We start from the raw sequence: 21,107 nt of genomic DNA, 5'->3' as shown, positions 1-21,107 counted from the left end.
ATGTTTATGGAACTGAGACCATGTATATTTATGAAATTAATTTGGAAAGTTTGGGAGGTTTAAATCTCTTTTTATTTTATTTGATTTTATTTTATTTTTCCAGATTTACCGATTATCCTTTCATTAGCAGACGGAATTACAGCATTAAAAAGTACAGTAAACCATCACTAATCAGTATTAATTGTGGGATAGGTCATCTGGATTAAGCAATAATCCGGATTAGTGGAGCAAAAAAAAAGCTCTAAAAGACAAAAAAAACTTAAGACACAAATACAGCAGACTCTCGATTTATCGGGAAGCGGATTAACCAGGACACTTCAAGAATCCAAATTAAAAAAAAAAAAAAAATTAACCAGAAATCATAAAATTCAAGTAATAACTAGAACAGGCATAAACAGATGTTTTGCAAGTCATAAATAAGCAACAAGAAGTGGCGTTATAAGTCATCATTTTGGAGATTAGTGTGCCTATTATCTTGCAAACCACTGTCTTCATACCGCCGCTCAAAAAAAAAAAAAAAAAAAAAAAAAGAGACCAAATATTTAGTTTGTTCTAGTGCATCGTGTCGATTGTTGTTCTGTAGCACCGCAAAAAGACAAATTTTGTTTTGTTATTTATGTCAGGGATGTCAATTTTTTTTATAGTACATATATTTTTTTGTTTAGAAATCGCGAAAATGACGGGTAAACGCAAGAGTTGCACTTTCAGTTAAACAAAGACTTGAATGGTTTGAGCCTGCTCAAACCATTCAAGACCTTGTACACCTCAATCAGATCACCTCGCAGGTGCCTAGTCTCCAGATGCTGCAACTGACAGAATTTAAGCCTCCCTTGGTAAGAGAACCCCTTTATTCCTCTCACCAATCTTGTTACCGTTCTCTGTGCTCGTTCTAGCAACTCTACATAATACCTAAAATGAGGCATCCAGACCTGTATGCAGTACTGCAGATGTGGCCTGACCATTGCCTCTATACAAAGGTATAATCACCTCCTTGTCCCTGCTAGCAAAATTCCTATATATCACTGACAAGTCTCCATGACCTGCAATGGAAGCCCCTCTGCACTGCCCAGCAAACTTCATATTTGATTGCACAATTATCCCCATGTCTTTTTCACTTTCCACTTCCCTGACTGTAGTACCACACAGTTGGTACGTTTCTCTTGGGTTACTGCTACCTATATGCAGTACTTTGCATTTGTCAATATTAAAATTCAGTTGCCACTTCTCAGCTCATCTACCTAACTTTTCTAGATCCTGTTGCAGTAGCATTTTGTCTTTACTATCATTAACAATCCTGCAAACCTTTGCATCATCTGTAAACTTGGACATTAAGCCTGGTATACCTTCAGTGATATCATTAATAAATACACAAAACAATAATGGGCCCAGCACCGAACCCTGGGGTACTACGCTAATAACATGATTACCACTCTCTGCTGTCTCCCATTCAACCATCCCTTTATCCATTGCAGCAACTTGTCCTTAGTGCCATATCGCTCCAATCTGTACAGCAATCTTCTGTGTGTAACAGTATCAAAATCTTTCCTGAAATCAAAGTATCATCATCATTCTACTCTTCCATTTGGCACGGGTTCAGTCCCTATTTAGATATCGTCCTCCATTGTTGTTGATCTCTTGAATCATTTTGAAAGCCCGCGTTTTCCTTTAGGCATTGGAGCCATTCTCTTTTGGGTCTTCCTGGGTGTCTCTTATCTCCGACTCTTCCTGTCAATATTGTATTAGGCAGCCTGTTGTTTCATCTGGTTCACATCAACCCACTGAAGTTGTTTTTTGTAAATTTTCTCTATTATTCTGCATTCAAAATTTAGATCTCTACTTATGTTCATTAGTTTTATGTTCTCTCCAATTTGTTTTATTGATTTTCCTTAGCCATCTCATTTCAAATAACATTTTTTTGTCTTTCTTTCTTATTTATTCTCCAATTCTCTGATCCAAAGTTGGGTATGATGACAGTTTCATATAGTTTAATTTTTAGACTATTTGAGATTTTATTGCTCTTCCATATATTTTTGAGTTGGTTCATGTTTGTCCATCCGATGTTCAGACTGTGATTAATTTGGTCAATATTACTTATGTTTCCGGTTATTAGAGAGCCCAGGTATACAAATTTTTGTACTTGTTCTATTTGTTGATTTTGGATGTTTATGTCTTCTATGTTTTTCCCATTTGCATTACTTTGGTTTTATTTATATTAATATTAATTCCATAATTGTTGCTTGCTTTATTGATGTTTGTTAATATTTCTTTTAGTTGTTCTTTGATTTCTGTTAAAATCACAATATCATCTGCATATTTTATGTGATTTATATTTTTTCCATTTATTATTGTGCCTCTTTTTTCTTCAATTGATTTCATTAGTTCTTCTAGGTAGATATTAAATATATATGGAGATAAAGGGCATCCCTGCAGTCACTCCTTTCTCTATTTCAAATTTCTCTGTTTTAAGGTTGTCAAATTTTACTATTGCTCTTGTATTTTTGTAGAAATTGTTTACAAACATGATTATTTCATGATCGAGTGGGATTTTTTTTAACTGTTTCATTAAATTTTCTGTTTACAGAGTCAAATGCCTGCTTGAAATCAAAGAAGCACAGATAAAGAGGTTTCCTCTTATTCCAATATTTTTCTGCAATGATGTTTAGTGTGAATATTTTGTCTATTGTTGATCTGTCTTTTCTAAATCCTTCTTATTCTTCCCCTATTGTTTCTTCACAAGTCTTAAGTATCTTATTTTGTAAGATCCTTATAAATATTTTATATGTATGGTTTAAAAGGGTAATGGGTCTATAATTCTGACAGTTTTCTTTATCTTCTTTTTGTGTATAGGTACTATTATTCCACTTTTCCAGTCCTCTGGTATATCACCTGTAAATAAAATTAGATTAAACAATTGTGCAAGGTGTTTTAACATTGCATCGCCTCCGAATTTCCATAGTTGTGCTTGGATACCATCATTTCCGGGTGCCTTGTCATTCTTCATTTGGCTAATTTATTTCTGTATTTCTTCTTTGGTTATCGAGGGTGCTTTATCTCTTCTATTATCTAAGGCAAGAGTGTTTTTTCCCTCCCCTTTGAATATGGTTTGGTAATATTCTTTCCATATTTTTTTAATTTCTTGCATGTTTCCTGTTTTTATATTGTTTTTATTTTTCATCGTCAGTGTTTTCGTGATGGATACTGGCTGTTGGCTTTCCTCGGTGGGTGGGCAGGTACTCTGGTGTTGCAATAGTGACAACCCAGTTATGAAGTAACTGGGTACTTCATAACTGCATTGTTACTACTGCAACACCAGGGTTCTTGCCCACCCACCAAGGAGAAGCCAACAAGCTTTGAAACGGTGCCTTCTGGGTGGTAATATCCATTCAGAATAAGTAACAATAGTCTTCTTCACTGGTGAAATGTTACTTATTTGAGGTAGTACAACACTATGGCAACTCGTTGTGAAGGCATTCACAATATGAGATATAACTAAAACGGTGCCAATTTAATTAATTAATTTAACTACTTTGGTATATGGCTACGTTAAAATGATGCTTTTGCACTAACCTATATATTAGTCATTCTACCTTGTAGCATGAGACCTTTGCCCTTAAATATTTTACTAGTAAACTATGAAATTATTATTAGCCATATGATGCAAGGAAGACTGAGGCTTATACTGCACCAGCTAAAAAAAAATTTCTGAATTACTCTGAGAGAGAGAGAGAGAGAGAGAGAGAGAGAGAGAGAGAGAGAGAGAGAGAGAGAGAGAGAACAAGAGTCAGAAGTAGAAAGGAATAAAGCACTTACAAACACACAGACACACTGTACTGCCAATTTGGACTAATAAAACCATATGCTTGGAGGAAGGATGTAACTGATTTAAATGATTTAACTTCTGAGGATGATAAAGTATTGAATATGGATTTTCTCTTTTGTTCCCCTGTAGGCCAAAACACTGGACAACAGATCAAAATCTATGTTGGCGGAGCTCAATGCATCGATGATGCTGTAGGAAAAGAGCTGCTTGAAGGTCGAGAGCTTCTGCAGGTTTAGGCAGGGCACTGGAGGGTTTCTGAGAGCTCTACCCAGGATTTTTCAGCCCACAAATTCCCAGATGTTGATGAAGTCATGAACTAAGGAGCACAGATTGAGTGCCATTGTGAGCTTCCGCACATATGCCAAGTGCTGGGGCTGGGGTGTAGCTTAGATTTTTACAGAGCTGTGATCTTGATGCTGTATAGGGAAGGTGAGCCCAATTGTTGTCCCACTTGAGGAATCAGAATTCTAGACCCCAAAGCATCTTCAAGCTGGACAAAGGAGCTGCACACCAGACTTCAATACCATAACCAATGATTGAGCTGAAGTAGCAGAAGAGAAGTTTTTTGACTGTTTCTTTATTATGCAATCTACAGAGGTCAAGTTTCATGCCCCAGAAGACCCACAGTTGCTGTTGAGTACAGTTGCTGGATTTGATACTTATAAGTCAGATTTTCATCCATTATCATCCTGAAGGTTTAACTGAATGAGCAGTGATGAGTAGATGCCCCTGCAATTGAGGGCTCCAGAGTTCCATATAACGTGGTGTGCTATTCCATTTTTACAGTTTGCCATAAACTGTTCATAGGTTCTAACACCTTTCATGTTTTGGATTTCTATTTAAAAAAAAAAAACTGTTCAATTTTTTCCTGTAACAAAAGCTACTTACCATGGCATCACAGAGTAACCAGACTATTAGGAGCAGTCCATGTCAATCAAAAGGATAATATCACCTTCCCCATGCTGGGGAGATAATACTAATGTTGTTTAGTATGAAATAATCTTTTTTGGTAATAGTGAGGAGTTTCAACAGTGCCACTGTTGATAGTGTATTTGGTTTCTGGATCATACTAGCAGCACCCTAATTCAATGCCTGTGACTGTTTTTCAAAAGCAATGAATTTGGCATATTCATCTATTTGGATCTGGAGACTGAATAAAAAGAAGGGGGGGGGGTCAGAGAACTCTGAGCTGCATAAGGAAAGGTGACTAGATTTGTAAGGAATGCTAAGGAATAGCTCAAAATGGGAAAACTTTTTTTTTTTGTTTTATTTTTCATGACAATGCCCAAACACATATGGTATAACAATCTAAGAATCTATAGTACTTCATTCCATTAATGGCTTCAAGGCTGAGAACAAAAGATACTTGGCAAACTTCTGCAACATATAATTTTTGGGAAACAAAAGGAAAGATGTTCTAAATAGAAACTATAAGAGATAAATGAGGAAACGTTAGTTCTGTGACTTTGAAGTTGGACAGTGAATGGATATTGATTCCATGGAGTACATCCTATCCAGCATGGATAGGATTACCAAACCATGAAACAAAATAAGTAATGTACAAGAGGAAAAGAGTGGGAGAAAGAACTGAACCTTAGAGAACACCAGCACTAAAAAAGAAGAAGCCAGAAGACAGAGAGAGCGATCCATCATTACCAACAGTGAGAAGACAGCAAGGAAACGGGATACCTAATTGCAAAAAATAGTTGGCAATATGTAAGATAGGAGCCTGGGTAGAAGACTTTAATGACAAACATGGTCAAAAGCAACTGCTTGAGTTTCACCAAATTTTCCCATAAAATTTGTCAAGAGATGAGTAACATAAGCCTATATATCACCAGTAATTCAACACTGAAAAAATCTACATCAGTGGTTCTCAAAAACTGTGTGCCACGAAATATAGGAAAAACTCAAATGCGTTCAAAGGCAATCATTATTTAGGTGTGCTGTGAATATGCATCCTTTAACTTCAAGTGTGACAAAAGATTGAAAAACACTGATCTGTATAGATGATCATTAATCAAAAGGAAGGTTTCAAGATCTTTTAAGTGTTGATGGTTGATGATTTTCAATATTACTTTTGAAAGAGTATAGGAAAGTGCAATGGGATGACAAATGGAAGAGAGCAATTTATTATCCTTTTTAGAAACTGGCTGGATATGAACAAATTTCTATACAGAAGGTAAGAGACCAGTGGAACAATTAAGTCTGAAGAGGTGACAAGGCAACACAATACAGAATAAACTGTAGTGCAAAGGTTTTGAGAAGCAGTGGGAAATGCCATCAGGACCTAAAGATTTCTTGGCAACAAGACTGTTCTGAATTTTTCCAATGCCTCTGTTTGGAAGATCACAGGTGGTATTGAGTGGAATATGCTTGATGTAGTAAGAAGTGACTTACCAAGATCATTGATGCAAAAGTTAGAGGAAAAGTAGGATGCTGATAAGTCAGGTCAGCTTTATCTTTAGTTGAGGATTCATTAGAACCATCAAGTTGTAAGAGAAATGAGAGTATGGATGGACAGAAGATGTTTGTTTTTTTTCAGAAGCATTAGCAACTAAGGCCATATTGCTCAGGGGATATGCGGTGGTCATTCCCTGACCTTTCCGCATCCTCCATATTTCGTGGTCATGGGCTTGAACCCCGGTCTAATCAAGAAGCATGTGCTATGCACTGCTGCTCCTACCCACCTGGCTACAGAGGCGCCATGGACAGAAGATACATCCAACAGCTTTCACCAAATGGCATTATTACCATTTGGAGAGAGGCAAAATTCCTACTATTATATACTATTCAAAATCAAGTTTAAATTGATTAAGAACATTTTTACAACTGTTGCAAGCTTTAGTATAGGCCTGTTTCCAAGCTTTTACATTTGAGCCCTCTTAAAATTTTTCTTAAATTTCACATGCCCACCCAAAGTTCCAGAACAAGTGCAAATAAACATATTTCATCTAAAATTTAGTTATGAATATATATACACTTTTATAAATTAATATTTCAATACAATTAATCTCAAAGAAATAAAATACAAATAAAAGTAATAAATAAAAACATGCTGTGTACCTGGATCAGTGGGATAGTTTGTCCATATTTCATTAAAAAAGTGCTTCATTAAAAAATTATTTCATTAAAAAAAATGAAATCCACACCAATCCCTCCCACTCAAAAAAAACTGAGAGTGGCCCTCAGGGGGAGCACACCATGCACTTTGGGAACCTAAGATGCAGGCAAAAAATGAAGATTGAGATTTGGATACAAACCAATTGCAATATGCATTATTCTTACATTAAATAGTGTTAGCAATATGCATAAGTATTAGAAAATCAAGGTTTAAATTTTAGGTAGAATGAGGAATCAAGGATTTCAACTCTATGAAAATAATTTCACTTATACAATCTGAACAACCATCAGAATCAAAAGATTTAAAACAGTAATCCAACCAAGTAAATGGGGAATAGAAATCATACAGATCATTCCATTTTATGTTACATTACTGTAATAAAAGTACACAAAGGGGAGGATCCACAGACTAATAGATTAACAAGCAGAGGAGAATGTGATTCTTGCACTGCTTCTATTGGAATGAGCAGCAGCCTGGAAAGCAAGGTGCTGGGGATTTCCAGGTCTGCTGGGAGTCATCATAGAACAAGAAAATACATGGGCTGTGTTAGGGTAACAAAGAGTAGGAACAGGTGGTGCATGTATACTTCCATGTACACCAATGCTAGGAGTATAGTTAATAAATTTGATGAGCTTGAAGTGCTAGTCAAGACATCAAAGGCAGATATCATTGGGATATCAGAGACGTGGTGTCACACAGATATAAACAGTGCTGAATTGGAATTTGGGGAGTACAATGTGTACAGAAAGGATAGAGAGGGTAGGTAGGAAGGCGAGGTTATGCTGTCTATAACCAATAAATTCAGAGGATGACAGCGCAGATAAGAATTCTGAAGTCCCAAATTTTACACTAAAAAGTATATGAGAAGGCAGAAAGTTAGCCAAGCAATTAGAATTAGAATGCAGATTCTTCAACTGAAAGGAGCACAAAGTTCAAAAGGGAGCTTCAAAAATGTTTAGTTCTATACAATGAAATTTACAATGATCTATCAAGCAAAAACACACCAGATTAATGATTTTTTAAAGAGAGCAGAAAATATATGAAATCTAGAATGGTGTATTTTTGTTAGTTCTGTTAACATTGTTGTATTTTTGTTGGCGTTCGGAACGTAATCACCCTTTTTGTGATTACGTTCTTGTGATCATGAGATTTTATAGAAACCTGACTACCCTGTTATAAGAGGGATACCTGTATATTGACTACGAAAATAAATTACAGTACTTTAATTCTACAAGGCGCTCCCATCTGAAGATTTTCCCTTTATAAAATAAAATGCCACAAAAATTGCTACTTTGTTCCGATCAACGTATGTTTGTGAGCAAGTTTTTTCATGCATGAAATCAAATTAATATTTAAAAAGAAACAGAATAACAGCCAGGTATCTTCATTCTGTAAAATTCATTATCTAAAAATATTCAGCCTTAATCATCTCATTAAATGTTAAGTTTTGTTCAGTATATTTATTTTAGTATTTCAGTAAGTGTACTGTACTTAATATTTCAAATATTTTCAATTTTAGATGCATCATTATATTTATTGATTCACCTTAATATTGAAAAGCAGTGATCCTTTTCAGGTTGTAAAATTTCTAAAGTGACCATTCAAAAGCAAAGTAAAGGGTTTTTTTTTTTTTTTTTTTAATGTAAACTATTAAAAAAAAAAAAAAAAAGTAAGTCATATTTTTATAATTTTAATAAAATCTAAAAAATAATATCACTGATATAGATTTGCTGCACATAAAAGTATTGGGAATTTGCATATTTTATACATATTATGTAGCCTGAAAATAAAAAACGATAACATGAAAATAGAGACTCTTTTACATGTAATAAGAGCCTCCGTAGCCAGGTGGGCAGGAGCAGCAGTGCGTAGCACATACTTCTTGATTAGACCAGGGTTCGAGCCCATCACCACCAAATACAAAGGATGCGGAAAGGTCAGGGAATAACCACTGCATATTCCCGGAGCAATATGGCCTTAGTTGTTAATGCTCCTAAAAACCAAATAACAACAACAACATGTAATAAGATATGGAAAATGTAATTTTCCTTGAATTAATTTTTCTCGAATCACTCGGTGCAGCCCGCAAAAAAAAAATCTAACTTTGAATATAGCCCCCCATACGAGAAAAGGTTGGACACCACTGATGTACAGGAATTTTGCTAGCAGAGATAAGGAGGCGAGTGTTCCCTTGTATAAGGCAATGGTCACACCACACCTTGAGTGCTGCATACAGGTATGGAGGCCTCATTTTAGGAAGGATGAAGAGCTGCTGGAATGAGTACAGAGAAGGGCAACAAGATTGGTGAATAGAACAAAGGGTTGTGTTACCAAGAAAGGCTTAAACTGTGCAACTTGCTGCATTTGGAGACTAGACGCCACCTGTGAGGTGATCTAATTGAGGTGTATAAGGCCTTCAATTGTTTGGGCAAGCTCGATACTGATGGGATTCTTCCTCTTGCTCAGATTATGCCCTAAGGGGACAAATTCAAATTGAGGAAGACAACTGTAGAACAGATGTGCAGAAATTTGTCTTTAGGCCAGCAGGTGGTTGATAGTTGGAACAAACTTCCATCTGTTGTAGTGGAGGTCAACAACTTAAATAAGTCCAAGGCAGAACTGGATAAGCATTTGGAGTGAATGGATGGGTGAAATGAGAAGGGTTTTTTTTTTTTTTTTTTTTTTGCTTATGTTATAGAAGCTTGTTCTCTTGCATCATATGCTTCTACCTCTACTAATGCTGAAAATGACTGAGGTTGCCGGGGGAATGGGGGGTTAGGGAGAGACTCCATTGGAGAAATTACACCATTATCAAGATATGTTATCTGAGGCACCTCCCTCGAAAATTGTGTACTTTCAAGGGGTGTTGAAGAAAAGATCAAGAATATTCAGTGTGAGGTTAGGCTTGTCTGGTATCCTAGTAGGTAAATAGTACTTCTTTGTCTGTAAAATCAGAGAACTGAAGCCAGCTGTAAACATACGAGTTAGTGCAATCACATCATTTTTAAATGCAGTACCCTACCAAGGTATATGAATTAGTATCATTTTGATTATACCTCATATTGTGAACATCTTCACAACAGGGTTCCATTAACATTAAGATTACCATGATATAAAGATTACCATATCAACTATAAGCATTAAGATTACCATGAAAACTATTAGGAAAATTAGATTGAAGAAAATCAAGTTGCAAAGAGAGAAAGTCAAAAAAGTTTCTACTCTTTTGTAGTTGGGAGAATGATAGAGATAGAGAGATTTCAAGTGAAAAGGAATTCCCAAATAGCAAGTGGACAAGGGCTAATGAAGTGAACATCACTCTGATTTCTTTTGCTTAAGTACCACCTTTGAAGCAAAAGAAATCATAGGGTGGATAATTAGGGCAACTTAGATGAGTGGCAACCCGATAATTAAAATTCCACCAGAAAAGGTAAAGGGGACTTAGCAGGATACAGATGAAAAATGGCCATCTTTGAGACTGGAACTCAGACCACATACTCGTATCATGGTTAAGAAATATTTGGGAAGTCTAGATCCTTTTCAAAGATAAGTTTGTTCTGTTAGTTTGACTATTCATGATACATTGATGTAAATGAGATAAAAAGTTGGAGGTAAGGGAGCAGATGAATTGATGCAACTTTTTGATATGGCACATAAACAGCAATAATATACCCAGTTCCTTGATATAATGTTGTCTCAGCAGTGCCTCTCTTCCCCACATCTTGCTACTTGGATTCTGATTCATGAGCTGGCATAAAAAATGAAAAAGATTATACAATCTAGTGGCCTGTACCTCAAAATTTAAGTAATATTGGTTCTCACCATAATGGCTGTAATAATCTCAAAAGACGTACGTTGCATGACAGAAGAGATGGAGGACTTACAATTGAAAACATGGAACAAGGCAAAGCCCTGAAGGGAATAAATATATTTAATGAGTAAAGTGAATGAGAAAGTATATTTTCACTGCAAAGTGACTCAAGGACTAGAAAGCATAATGATAAAAGCTTAAGGAATAGCAGAAGGATGCATCTCACAAAGTCAACCTTTTGTAGCATGCTTCAAACCATCAGAATTTTGCAAATTTCAAGGCAGAATTGGATTGGCACTTTCCTGATGATGATTGGCAACCCGATAATTAAAATTCCATCAGAAAAGTAAATGGGACTTAGCAGGATACAGAGGGAAAATAGACATCACTGAGACCACATACTCGTATATTTCTAGCATGGTTAAGAAATATTTGGAAAGTTTAGACCTTTTCCACAGATAAGTTTGTTCTGTTAGTTTGACTATTCGTGTTACATGGATGTAAGTGAGATAGAAAGTTGGAGGTAAGGGGCAGAAGAATTGATGCAGCTTTTTGATAACGTAAATGGTAGAAAAGGTTTTTTATTTTTATTATACACAATATGTCCGCTTCCTCACATCATTCTGCCATTTAATATTAATTCAGGCTAACAGTTTTAATAATGGCTTTGTGTACTTGCCTTGGATAAACTGTCATCACTATGTGAATGTCTTACAATACTGAAAGATATCGCATATTTAAAGTTATCTGCATACAGATGGATACCACATAGCAATAGATATCCACTGAATGTCTACTCTACTCTGCTCTCAAAAACTGCATGCTAAGCCAATTTGAATTTTTCCATGTTTGGACTTTTTCCTTTAATGTCATTTTTCTTTAATGTCATCTGTTTTGCACTGACTATCTGACACATACAGTATTTACACAAAAAAAAAATTATATTGACAGACCTGTATGCAGTACCTTGAGTACTGCATACAGGTCTGGAGGCCTCATTTTAGGAAAGGTGTAGAGTTGCTGGAACGAGTACAGAGAAGGACAACAAGATTAGTGAGTAGAACAACGAGTTTCTGTAACCAAGAAAGGCTTAAGTTCTGCGAATTGGAGCATCTGGAGACTAGGCACCTGTTTTTTTTTTTTTTGTTAGTTGTTGGCACATTGGCTTTTGTGGCCATAATGCACCTCCCAAAGTTTTTGCACTACTATGATCCAAACCCGAGGCGAGATCCGAACCCACGACCTTTCGGTTGCCAGGCAGGTACTTTACTCACCCAGCTAGCCCGGTCGGCTAGGCATCTGTGAGCTGATCTAATTGAGGTGTTCAATGGTTTAGGCAAGCTCAATGCTGATGAGATTCTTCCTCTTGCCCAAATTACGAACCTGAGGGGACATAAATTCAAATTGAGGAAAGATAGTTGTAGAATAGATGTGTGTAAATTTGCCTTTAGCCAGGGGTGGTTGATTACTGGAACAAACTTCTATCTGTTGTTGTGGAAGTTGACAGCTTAAACTTGAACTCAACAAACATTTGGAGTGAATGGATAGGTGAAATGGGAAGGGGTTTTTTTTGGCTGATGCTGTATAACCTTGCTTTCTTGATCATATGCCTCTACTAATGCTAATGCTAAAATTATCAGCATGACTTGGATTTTGTTGCACAACACTTATCTTCTCTCATGATTACAAAAGCAGTGCTTATGGTTTGTCTGATGACACCAGTAACTGGAGCTCCAGGACGGCCGATTTTTGTGGTCGAATGATATCTACCTTTAAACATTGTAAACCATCTGTATGCTGTGCTATATGGAAGCACAAATTCACCATAAGCCTCTATTTAACATTTCTTACACTTCAGCTAACATTTTTTTAAGACAGAAACAAAATATGAGAGTAGCATACTGTTCCTCACACGTCATGTCCATTGTTATGCAGGCAAAATTGAACAGGCATAAACTTGACTAACCACCAAGGTCACACATCACGTGCATGAGTCAACTGCACAGTTGCTATGTAATGCAGCTTGGTTTGGTCTTAAATCCACAGCTCAGCTAAAAATAGCAAGCAATTCCATCGTTTATGAAAAATTATGATCATTCTTTGTTGAAAATAAATAAAAAAAAAAACCCAGAACAGCTCCTATTGGAAAATTAATATGGTGAGTTTTCTGAATTCATCTTTGGAGGTAACAAGTCATAAACGATTTATAATTTAAATTTAGATATTTAAATTAAGATACCATAATAAATATCCTAGGTGGAAGCGGGGGTAGCTGTCATCATATAATTTTAATAAAGTCAGTTATGTCAAAATTCACATACACAACACTAGGGAAATTCCAACTCCATTTAATGGGAAATCTCAAATTTTTTATGAAGCAAATAAGGAAAAGCTTTTCCTGAAAGAAACAAGTTATGGCTGGTTAAGTAGACTTCAAAAGACCTTTAAAAAGGTGGATGGGTGGGTGGGGAAGTTTGAAACAACCCCCTCTCCCCTAGAAATGTTTCGACAGTTAAACTGAGTTTTGGCTGTGTTGATTAAAACTACTGATTTTGCAATTAATAATAGTAAATTGCTATCAACAAATATTGCGATTTACACCTTGCATTGACAGTTCATTGATAATGAATGAATGCTCTTTTTGTATCCCTATACTGCTAATAACAATTATCTTTAGATGGGCATAACTTTACTAATCAAAGAAAAGTGAGTTTTCACATTTGTTTGTGCCAACAAATTACTCCAAATAACTATTACCACCAACATTCTATTTTATTCTATTTTATCTTTGCATAAACAATATCCTAATTGTTTTTTGGAAATATGATATAAAGAAGCACAACTAATAACCACTTTATTTGCTCATTCCTTCTAATAATTTGTCCAAACATGCTTTAAATATATTCAAGCTACCCACTTACACAACACTAAGTGGAAGTTTATTCCAATAAACATTTACTCTCTTGCTCAATGCATACTTCAATATACTACTCTATGACCATAAATTTTCAATTTAAATTTATGCCCTCTTATGTAACTCACAATGGCCTTGGGCAGCACAAATAGCTCGAAGACATGATGACAGATTGACTAAGAAAATAACAGATTGGTACACAAGAGGAACTAGAAAAAAATCTGGAAGACAACAACGGAGATGGACAGATGAAATTCATGAGTTTGTGGGTAGTAAATGGCTGGCCGTTGCACAAAACAGAAGGAACTGGAAAGCTGCTGGAGAGGCCTTCATCCTGCAGTGTATTAAAAATGGCTGTGATGATGATGTGACTCACGTGAGAAAAAATAAAGCTGCATCAGCATTAAGAGTTACAAGATACAAGTTATGGCTGGTTAAATAGACTTGGTTTACTTAGCTGGTTAAAAAGATTTAACTAGCCCCTTTAAAGCTTTATCCGCTTCAATTAGGTTGCCACACAGTTTCCAAACTGCGCCTGGTTTCCAAAGACAGAACCCACAATCTTTCTTGGTATGAATAGTGCCCCCCCCACCCCAACTAATCTTCTAGCTCTTCTCCATACCTTTTCCAACAGATCTTGGAAGTTTCCAAACCTGTATGCAATATTCCAGATGTGCCTAACCACACACTTATAAAATTGGATAATCATCTCTTTGTCTCTGCTGGCAAAGTTCCAATATACCATTGACAGATCCCCATAAGCTGTTCTAGCAGGTTGTTTGCACTGTTCAGAAAAATTCATATTAGATTATACAATTATTCTTAGGTATTTTTTCCTTGTCAACTACCTTGAGTACAGTAAAGTACAGGATTATATGGCTATAGACAATAACCATAATAAAACAACACTTCACTGCATAAAGGTAAAACTTTAACTTAATTAATAGCTTCAATTTGTTGCATGTTTTTTTATTCTGTACAATCAGAATAAAAAACATGCATTAATAAAATATACATTACGTCCCCATCTTGAGGACTTTATCAGTAGTGACATTAGAATATTTCTTATTGCATTATTATAATTTTGTGGTTACATGACATACAAATTAGCTAATGAATATTTATATCACTTACCAGAGAATCAAGAAGCTGTACAGAACCAAGAGGAAACAAACAATGAGTGAGAAATACTGCAGACAAAGCTTATTGTCCAAACAGGGTGTACTTTAAGTGGAAAAAGTGCTTGTCCATGGTCAGAGGATTGCCAAGAGACAGGATTACATTTGTGATCCTGAATTGATAATCTCTTGGCAGGAGATGTTGAAGCAAGTAGATTACAGAATGCAGATCCTTGGTTTTTTTTTGAGGTCTGCTATTTTGGGAGACCTGTGAACTCCAGAGGGAATTCTGTTGCTGCTGGCACTATGATTTGGGAGTTTTGTTGTTTTTTGGAGCATTAGCAAATAAGACTCCGGGGATATGCGGTGGTCATTCCCTGATCTTTCTGCATCCTCCATATTTGGTGGTGATGGGCTCGAACCCCAGTCTAATCAAGAAGCGTGTGCTACGCACTGCTGCTCCTTCCCACTTGGCTACGGAGGCACCTATGATTTGGGAGAAGACAAGAGGAAGGGGGAGAGGTATTGGAGGTTCCATAGCTCTGGTGGGGGAGTTAGGAATCAATCATATAGGAGGAATGAAGGGAGCAGGTGGAGGAAAGGAATGGAAGAATAATGGAAGAGGTGGAAGAGTTGTATCCAGCTGGGAAGATGATGGTCCTCCTCTATTTCTATTTATGTTGGAGGGACTGAAGAAAACTTTAAAGGGTTCAATGAAGTATCTCATCCTTATCTTCCTCTTTGGAGACTTTCAGGTTGAAAGCTCCCAAAATATGGCATTCCAGAGGTTCAGAAATGCAAGTTTGTCAAGCTTGGTGTGATCTACATATTCATTCATGCAGATTTTTGACTTCCTGTAGGCTTGCTCTTCCTACAGGAAGAGCAAGCCTACAGGGAATGACCACTGCATGTCCCAGGAGCAATATGGCCTTAGTTGCTAATGCTCCTGAAAACCAAATAACAACAGGAAGAGCAAGCCTACATTGGCAGACCATGTAAACAGTGTCCCTTCGTAAGTCTTATGAAGAGAATTATAAAGAAGACAGTCAACCAAGGGCACCTCACCTCACCTTCCTAGATAACCAACAAGCATATCACCCTTCCTACCATCCCCAAGAACACTGTCTATGACATCACTTTCCAGTGCAAAAAGAGAGGCTCAAGCTCTGCACATTGCAGCAGCTGGAGACTAGGCACCTGCACGGTGATTGCCTTGAATGGGTTGAGCATGCTGAATTCTGATGGGATCCTTCCACTTGTTCAGATTACAAACCTAAGGGGGCATAAATTCAAATTAAGAAAAGACAGATGTAGAATAGATGTGCGGAAATTTGCCTTTAGCCAGCGGGTGGTTAATTGCTGGAACAAACTTCCATCTGTCGTTGTTGAAGTTGATAGGTTAAATAAATTTAAGGAGGAACTGGACAGGCATTTGGAGGGAATGATGTGATTTTTTTTTTTTTTTTGGCTGATGCTGCATAAGCTCATAAACTTGCTTTCTTGCATCACATGCCACTACTACTACCTATATAGGCCAATCCTACAGGATATTATAAACCCACATAAAGGAACGTGCAGATGACACCAGGCTTGGAAACCTTGTTGAAAGCTTCCATAATTTTAGCAGTAAAGCATCACTAGAAGGAAAAATATGTCATTAACGCCTTCAAGATTCTCTCCAACATAAATAGAAACAGGGGTAACCACCCTCCTTTCCCTAATGTCCTGGTGTCAGCAGCAATGAGATTGCCTCTGGAGTCAACCTAGGTTTCCACAGGTCTGCCACAATAACAAAAAACAAAGGCTTTGCATGCCTACTCCTACCAACATCCACTTGCAGTGTGACCCAGAATCAATAAGTCTACTAGTGGCCTTCTGACCAAGTACTCCAGCCAATTAAAATGTATCATGATTATGTCAGTGCAGCTTTCCTATCTGCAGTTCAGTGACCCAATATCAATTAGCTAATTTGTGTACACACACACACACACACACACACACACACGCCGCATAACCTCAGAATAACAATACAGGTGACCCCCGCTTAACGCTGATAATTCGTTCCCGAAAAACAGAGTGCTAAGCAAGCACCGTATTCACGTAACGTAACATATGTATTTGTGAGTTGCATTCTATAATCAGTAATAAACGGTAGCGAAAAGATGCACAAATGCCAGTCAAAATATTTAATATTAAAAATTTGTACATATAAAATATTCTCCATTACATTATCATTGTTTTGTTCAGATATTTTTTTTTTTGGCTGGTGCAGCATAAGCCATAGGCTTTCTTGCACTATGCAGCCATTACTAATACTAATACATACATATATAATTATGTGATAAGTAACTACATTACGTATCAAAATTAAACTTAAAATGGCAATTAAAATCATGAATTTATTAATCCGATGCCCCTGGGCTGCCAAGTTTTTGTGACTTTGGTCAATTTTGGATTGTACTTTGGCCGTCTTCCTAGTAAACTAAAAGGGGTTTTACTTTAAAATCCCCACAGTGTTACCACCCAACAATAAAGTCAACTGATCCTTCGCCGCTTTGAATCCTAGCATGTTTTTTTTCTTCTTTCAATATGAAACTTCTTTTAGGCATTCGTTTCCAAAAGTCCTGTTTCATCTAAGTTAAAAACTACAGAAGTTTAACACCACTCTTCAATAAGTTTTAGAGGTTCTTCTTTGAGAGTTTCGGCTCCTTTTTGATCTGCACTTGTGACTTCTCCCTGGATTTTTTTTTTTTTTTTTTTAAAGGTGAGCTTTCTTCAGATCATATAGGCTAATCGCTTTTTCTTTAATAATATTTAACTTAACAGGAATTGTGCATTGGATATTATCTTCAATAAAATTATTTAGAAGTCTCTACATTTCAATTATAATATCCAGCAAGTTGCTTGCAGTGGAACAGCTGTCTTTCCTGCTACTAAAATTAATTCTTTATTTTTTATAATTGTTCTTACAGTTGAACCTGCCAGTCCTATATTGCACACATCCACTTGTTGTTGAACGGAATCGATTTGCTTCAAAATGTATAATCTAATTTTCAAATTCAGAATTTTTCTTACCTTCGTACCGTTAGTAGGCTTCATACCGCGTCCAGATGTTGTTCCTTTTTAATTCTTATCCGACATTATTAATCTACGAAAATGTAACTGCATTGCATTAATTATGATACAATGTTCGAGTAAACTGTTCGTTATGGACAATGTCTAAAACTCTACTGAGTGATGACTAGACTTCAGACAAATATTACAATTAAATATACTTGATCATTTTTTTAAATGTTGATCTCGGAACTACGTGACAAGTCACCATAGTGCAATTAAATTAGCATGGGAGAAAATTTTGCAACTCAGCATGGGAAACTTTTCTATTCATTTTCAAGCTATCAATTACATCAGATGAAACGTTTTTGTTAAACATGCCAAAAATTCAATCTGTATGCTGGTAAAAGAGCGTTAGAGTGAGATATGGGTTATAATATAAGAACAGCATTATAGTGGAACAGCATAGAGTGAACCACATTATAACGAGGGCCTGCTGTAATATAACAATAAAGATTCTAATCTCATACTACTGATGAAATCCCGAAGGCAGGGGTACATATTTTCCATTCTGATTGTACAGGAAGCTATTAATATCCTATAAATATGCAGCGAAGTGTTGTTTTATTATGAGGAGTATAAATATTATTCCAGAATTAATGCTGCCCAAATGTACTTATTATGCTAAATCACACACCTGTACTTATCAAATTTTAACTCATTGCCACTCATAAGTAGCAAATCTGACCAGGTGATTAAATCCATAACCTGCTCAGTCAGATAAAATTTTAAATTATGGAGTTACTCACAGCAGAAACTTATAAATCTGGTAGCAGCATTAGGATTCAGCAAATCTAAGTTTTGCACTTGCACTTTCCTGAATTTCTGAAACCTAATATTGTATTCCCAAAAGGAATACAATATTAGGCAATAATAACAAAAACCTGCCATAATGACAACCATAAATTAAATATAACTGAAGAAATATACCTGATGCAGAGAAATTTTCTACCTTGTTTAGTCTAGGTTACAATAACAAATTAACAACTATAAAATTTACCTTTCCATTCAATAAAATATATTGAGGTAAACTCCTCTTATTATTTTACTAATAAAATATTTCAAATCTAGGCTCTGTCCAAAAACAATTATACGCATAAGGACAAATTTTTTTCTCACCAATCTTCAGTATTACTTAATGAATAAATTGATTCCTCTTTATCATACCTAGTAAATCTTATAAGAGAAGGGCTGGTTAAGTTGGTCAGACATTTTAAATGAATTCTAAGTGAATTCAGGCCATGAGGCATCGGTATGAATTATCTGTAATGCATGGTCTTCTAAGGCTAGTTCATATTTGCATATTTGTTCATATATATATATATATATATGAAAAAAAAAAAAAAAAAAAAAAACAGACAAGAAAAATCCTGAACAAAAATCCTACATCTCCATCAGAGACCAAAAACATTACAGTGAGTCCTCGCATCATCAATGAGAATCAAATGTAGATCTCCCCAACCTGATGGCAAGTGTCATGGATATAATCATACTACTATGACTATAAGAGATAGATTAAAATTTAAAAAAAAAAAAAAAAAAAAGCCGATAATAAATATAATTACATCACAAAGATAAAATTTAATAAGAGATCTATTAATTACTTCTATTTAAATCAAAACAGATTTGACAAATTTGACAAGGACTCACCTGCAGAAATGGATCACTAACTCCGCTGACATCATGTTCAGGCGAATAACCAGCCATTATGAGATTCTTCAGAATTCTCACTAAATTTGGAACCAACTTAAAAAAAAAAAAAAATGGATTGATTAGTTAAGCTTTATGTTGCAGACCTACAGTTAGTTTACTTGACTCTGAAAAACTTCAATTCCATTAATATCTGGTTTGTTTGATTTTATTTAATGATTTTTAGTATGTCTGCATAAATTTGGGTTAAATCAAACATGGAAGACAATTAGTACAGTTGGGGGAAAATATATTGGCAATGGGATGGCTATGATTCTTCTCTTGTGATTTGCTCATTGGAGTCTTATTTTATATGACTGTGGATTTACCTATAAGATAGCCTTGTGGAAAAGTTTTACATTGCCTCTGTGTGTCCACATGCAGCATTATATTTGTTATAGATGACTGTTAATTTTAGACAGTGAAGGACTTTTGATAGATCATCCAAATTGTTTAGTCACTGACTTAAAAGCTATTTTTCGTTTGCAAAAGGTGGACACTCTAGGAGCAGCTGTTTATGATGTATGGTACAAAATGTGTTGGAATGGATCTTTTGTTCTGAATAAGCAAGAATCAGTAAAATGTGTGTCCCCTTATCCCGTTTTTTTTTTTTTTAGGAGCATTAGCAACTAAGGCCATATTGCTCTGGGGATATGTGGTGGTCATTCCCTCACCTTTCCGCATCCTCCGTATTTGGTGGCTCACGGGCTCGAACACCGGTCTAATCAAGAAGCATGTGCTATGCACTGCTGCTCCTGCCCACCTGGCTACGGAGGCACCCCCTTATCCTGGAAAGAATGAATTCTTCTTATCTGATTGTTCCTTCACTGGAAATCCAATGAAGGTACAATGTTGAATTCCAGTTTATTTGCATGAGTTAATTACTCTTTCCATATCTGCTTGTGGTTTGGGCACTGTACTTGTAATCCTTATATGTATGATACCTTGAACACTGGATTTAGAGGATTTGTGGCTGTTTTCCCTCACACAGAAATAGAACTTAAATGTTTGTTTCTGTCTGATGATCTCTGTTAGTTTATTGTGAATTTGTCTCAGGACTAAAGGATTGTTCTTGATAATGTGTTGCTAAACATATATTATAACATGCAGTCTGAAAATCAGACTGCATGTCATAATTTTTATACCATTATTGGTTTATAGCTAGTACTAGTTTAGCTGTGTAGATTCCACCTTCAATCAAGAGTAGCTGTATAAAACAGTGTAAAGACTGCCACCATGCCAACTCTTATGTACATTTTGAAGCCATCTTATGCAAATTTATGTGTATGAGACATAAATACTGCACTCTATAGATGGCATGCAGTTGTTGTAAATGCTTTTAGGTATGCTATATTTTTTCCATTCATAAAAAAAGGCCAGTTGTTGAGAGTATATAATAAGTGCTTTCAAACATTGTGTATAGCAGCTATTTTATTATTAAAGTGACTAACATCATCATTCACTTTAAATTAGAGCCCAGTCACATAGAATCTTCCAGACACTGCACATTTTCAGAA

At 35.9% G+C, this 21,107-nt stretch overlaps 1 protein-coding gene across 1 annotated transcript in view; it reads right to left on the bottom strand.

The window, feature by feature from the left end:
* The window catches only part of LOC150079103 (AP-1 complex subunit gamma-1-like), a 650,293-nt gene that overhangs the window by 524,320 nt on the left and 104,866 nt on the right, over nucleotides 1–21,107 (bottom strand). The window contains 1 exon segment of the mRNA XM_090383609.1: nucleotides 19,552–19,647. Coding sequence (XP_090239735.1) covers nucleotides 19,552–19,647 — 96 coding nt within the window.

Source organism: Mastigoproctus giganteus, chromosome 10, assembly GCF_048544385.1.
Source record: "Mastigoproctus giganteus isolate SK-2022 chromosome 10, ASM4854438v1, whole genome shotgun sequence".
Classification (NCBI taxonomy): domain Eukaryota; kingdom Metazoa; phylum Arthropoda; class Arachnida; order Uropygi; family Thelyphonidae; genus Mastigoproctus; species Mastigoproctus giganteus.
Note: the sequence above shows the minus strand (reverse complement) of the source record. Positions and strands in the feature narration are given on the sequence as shown.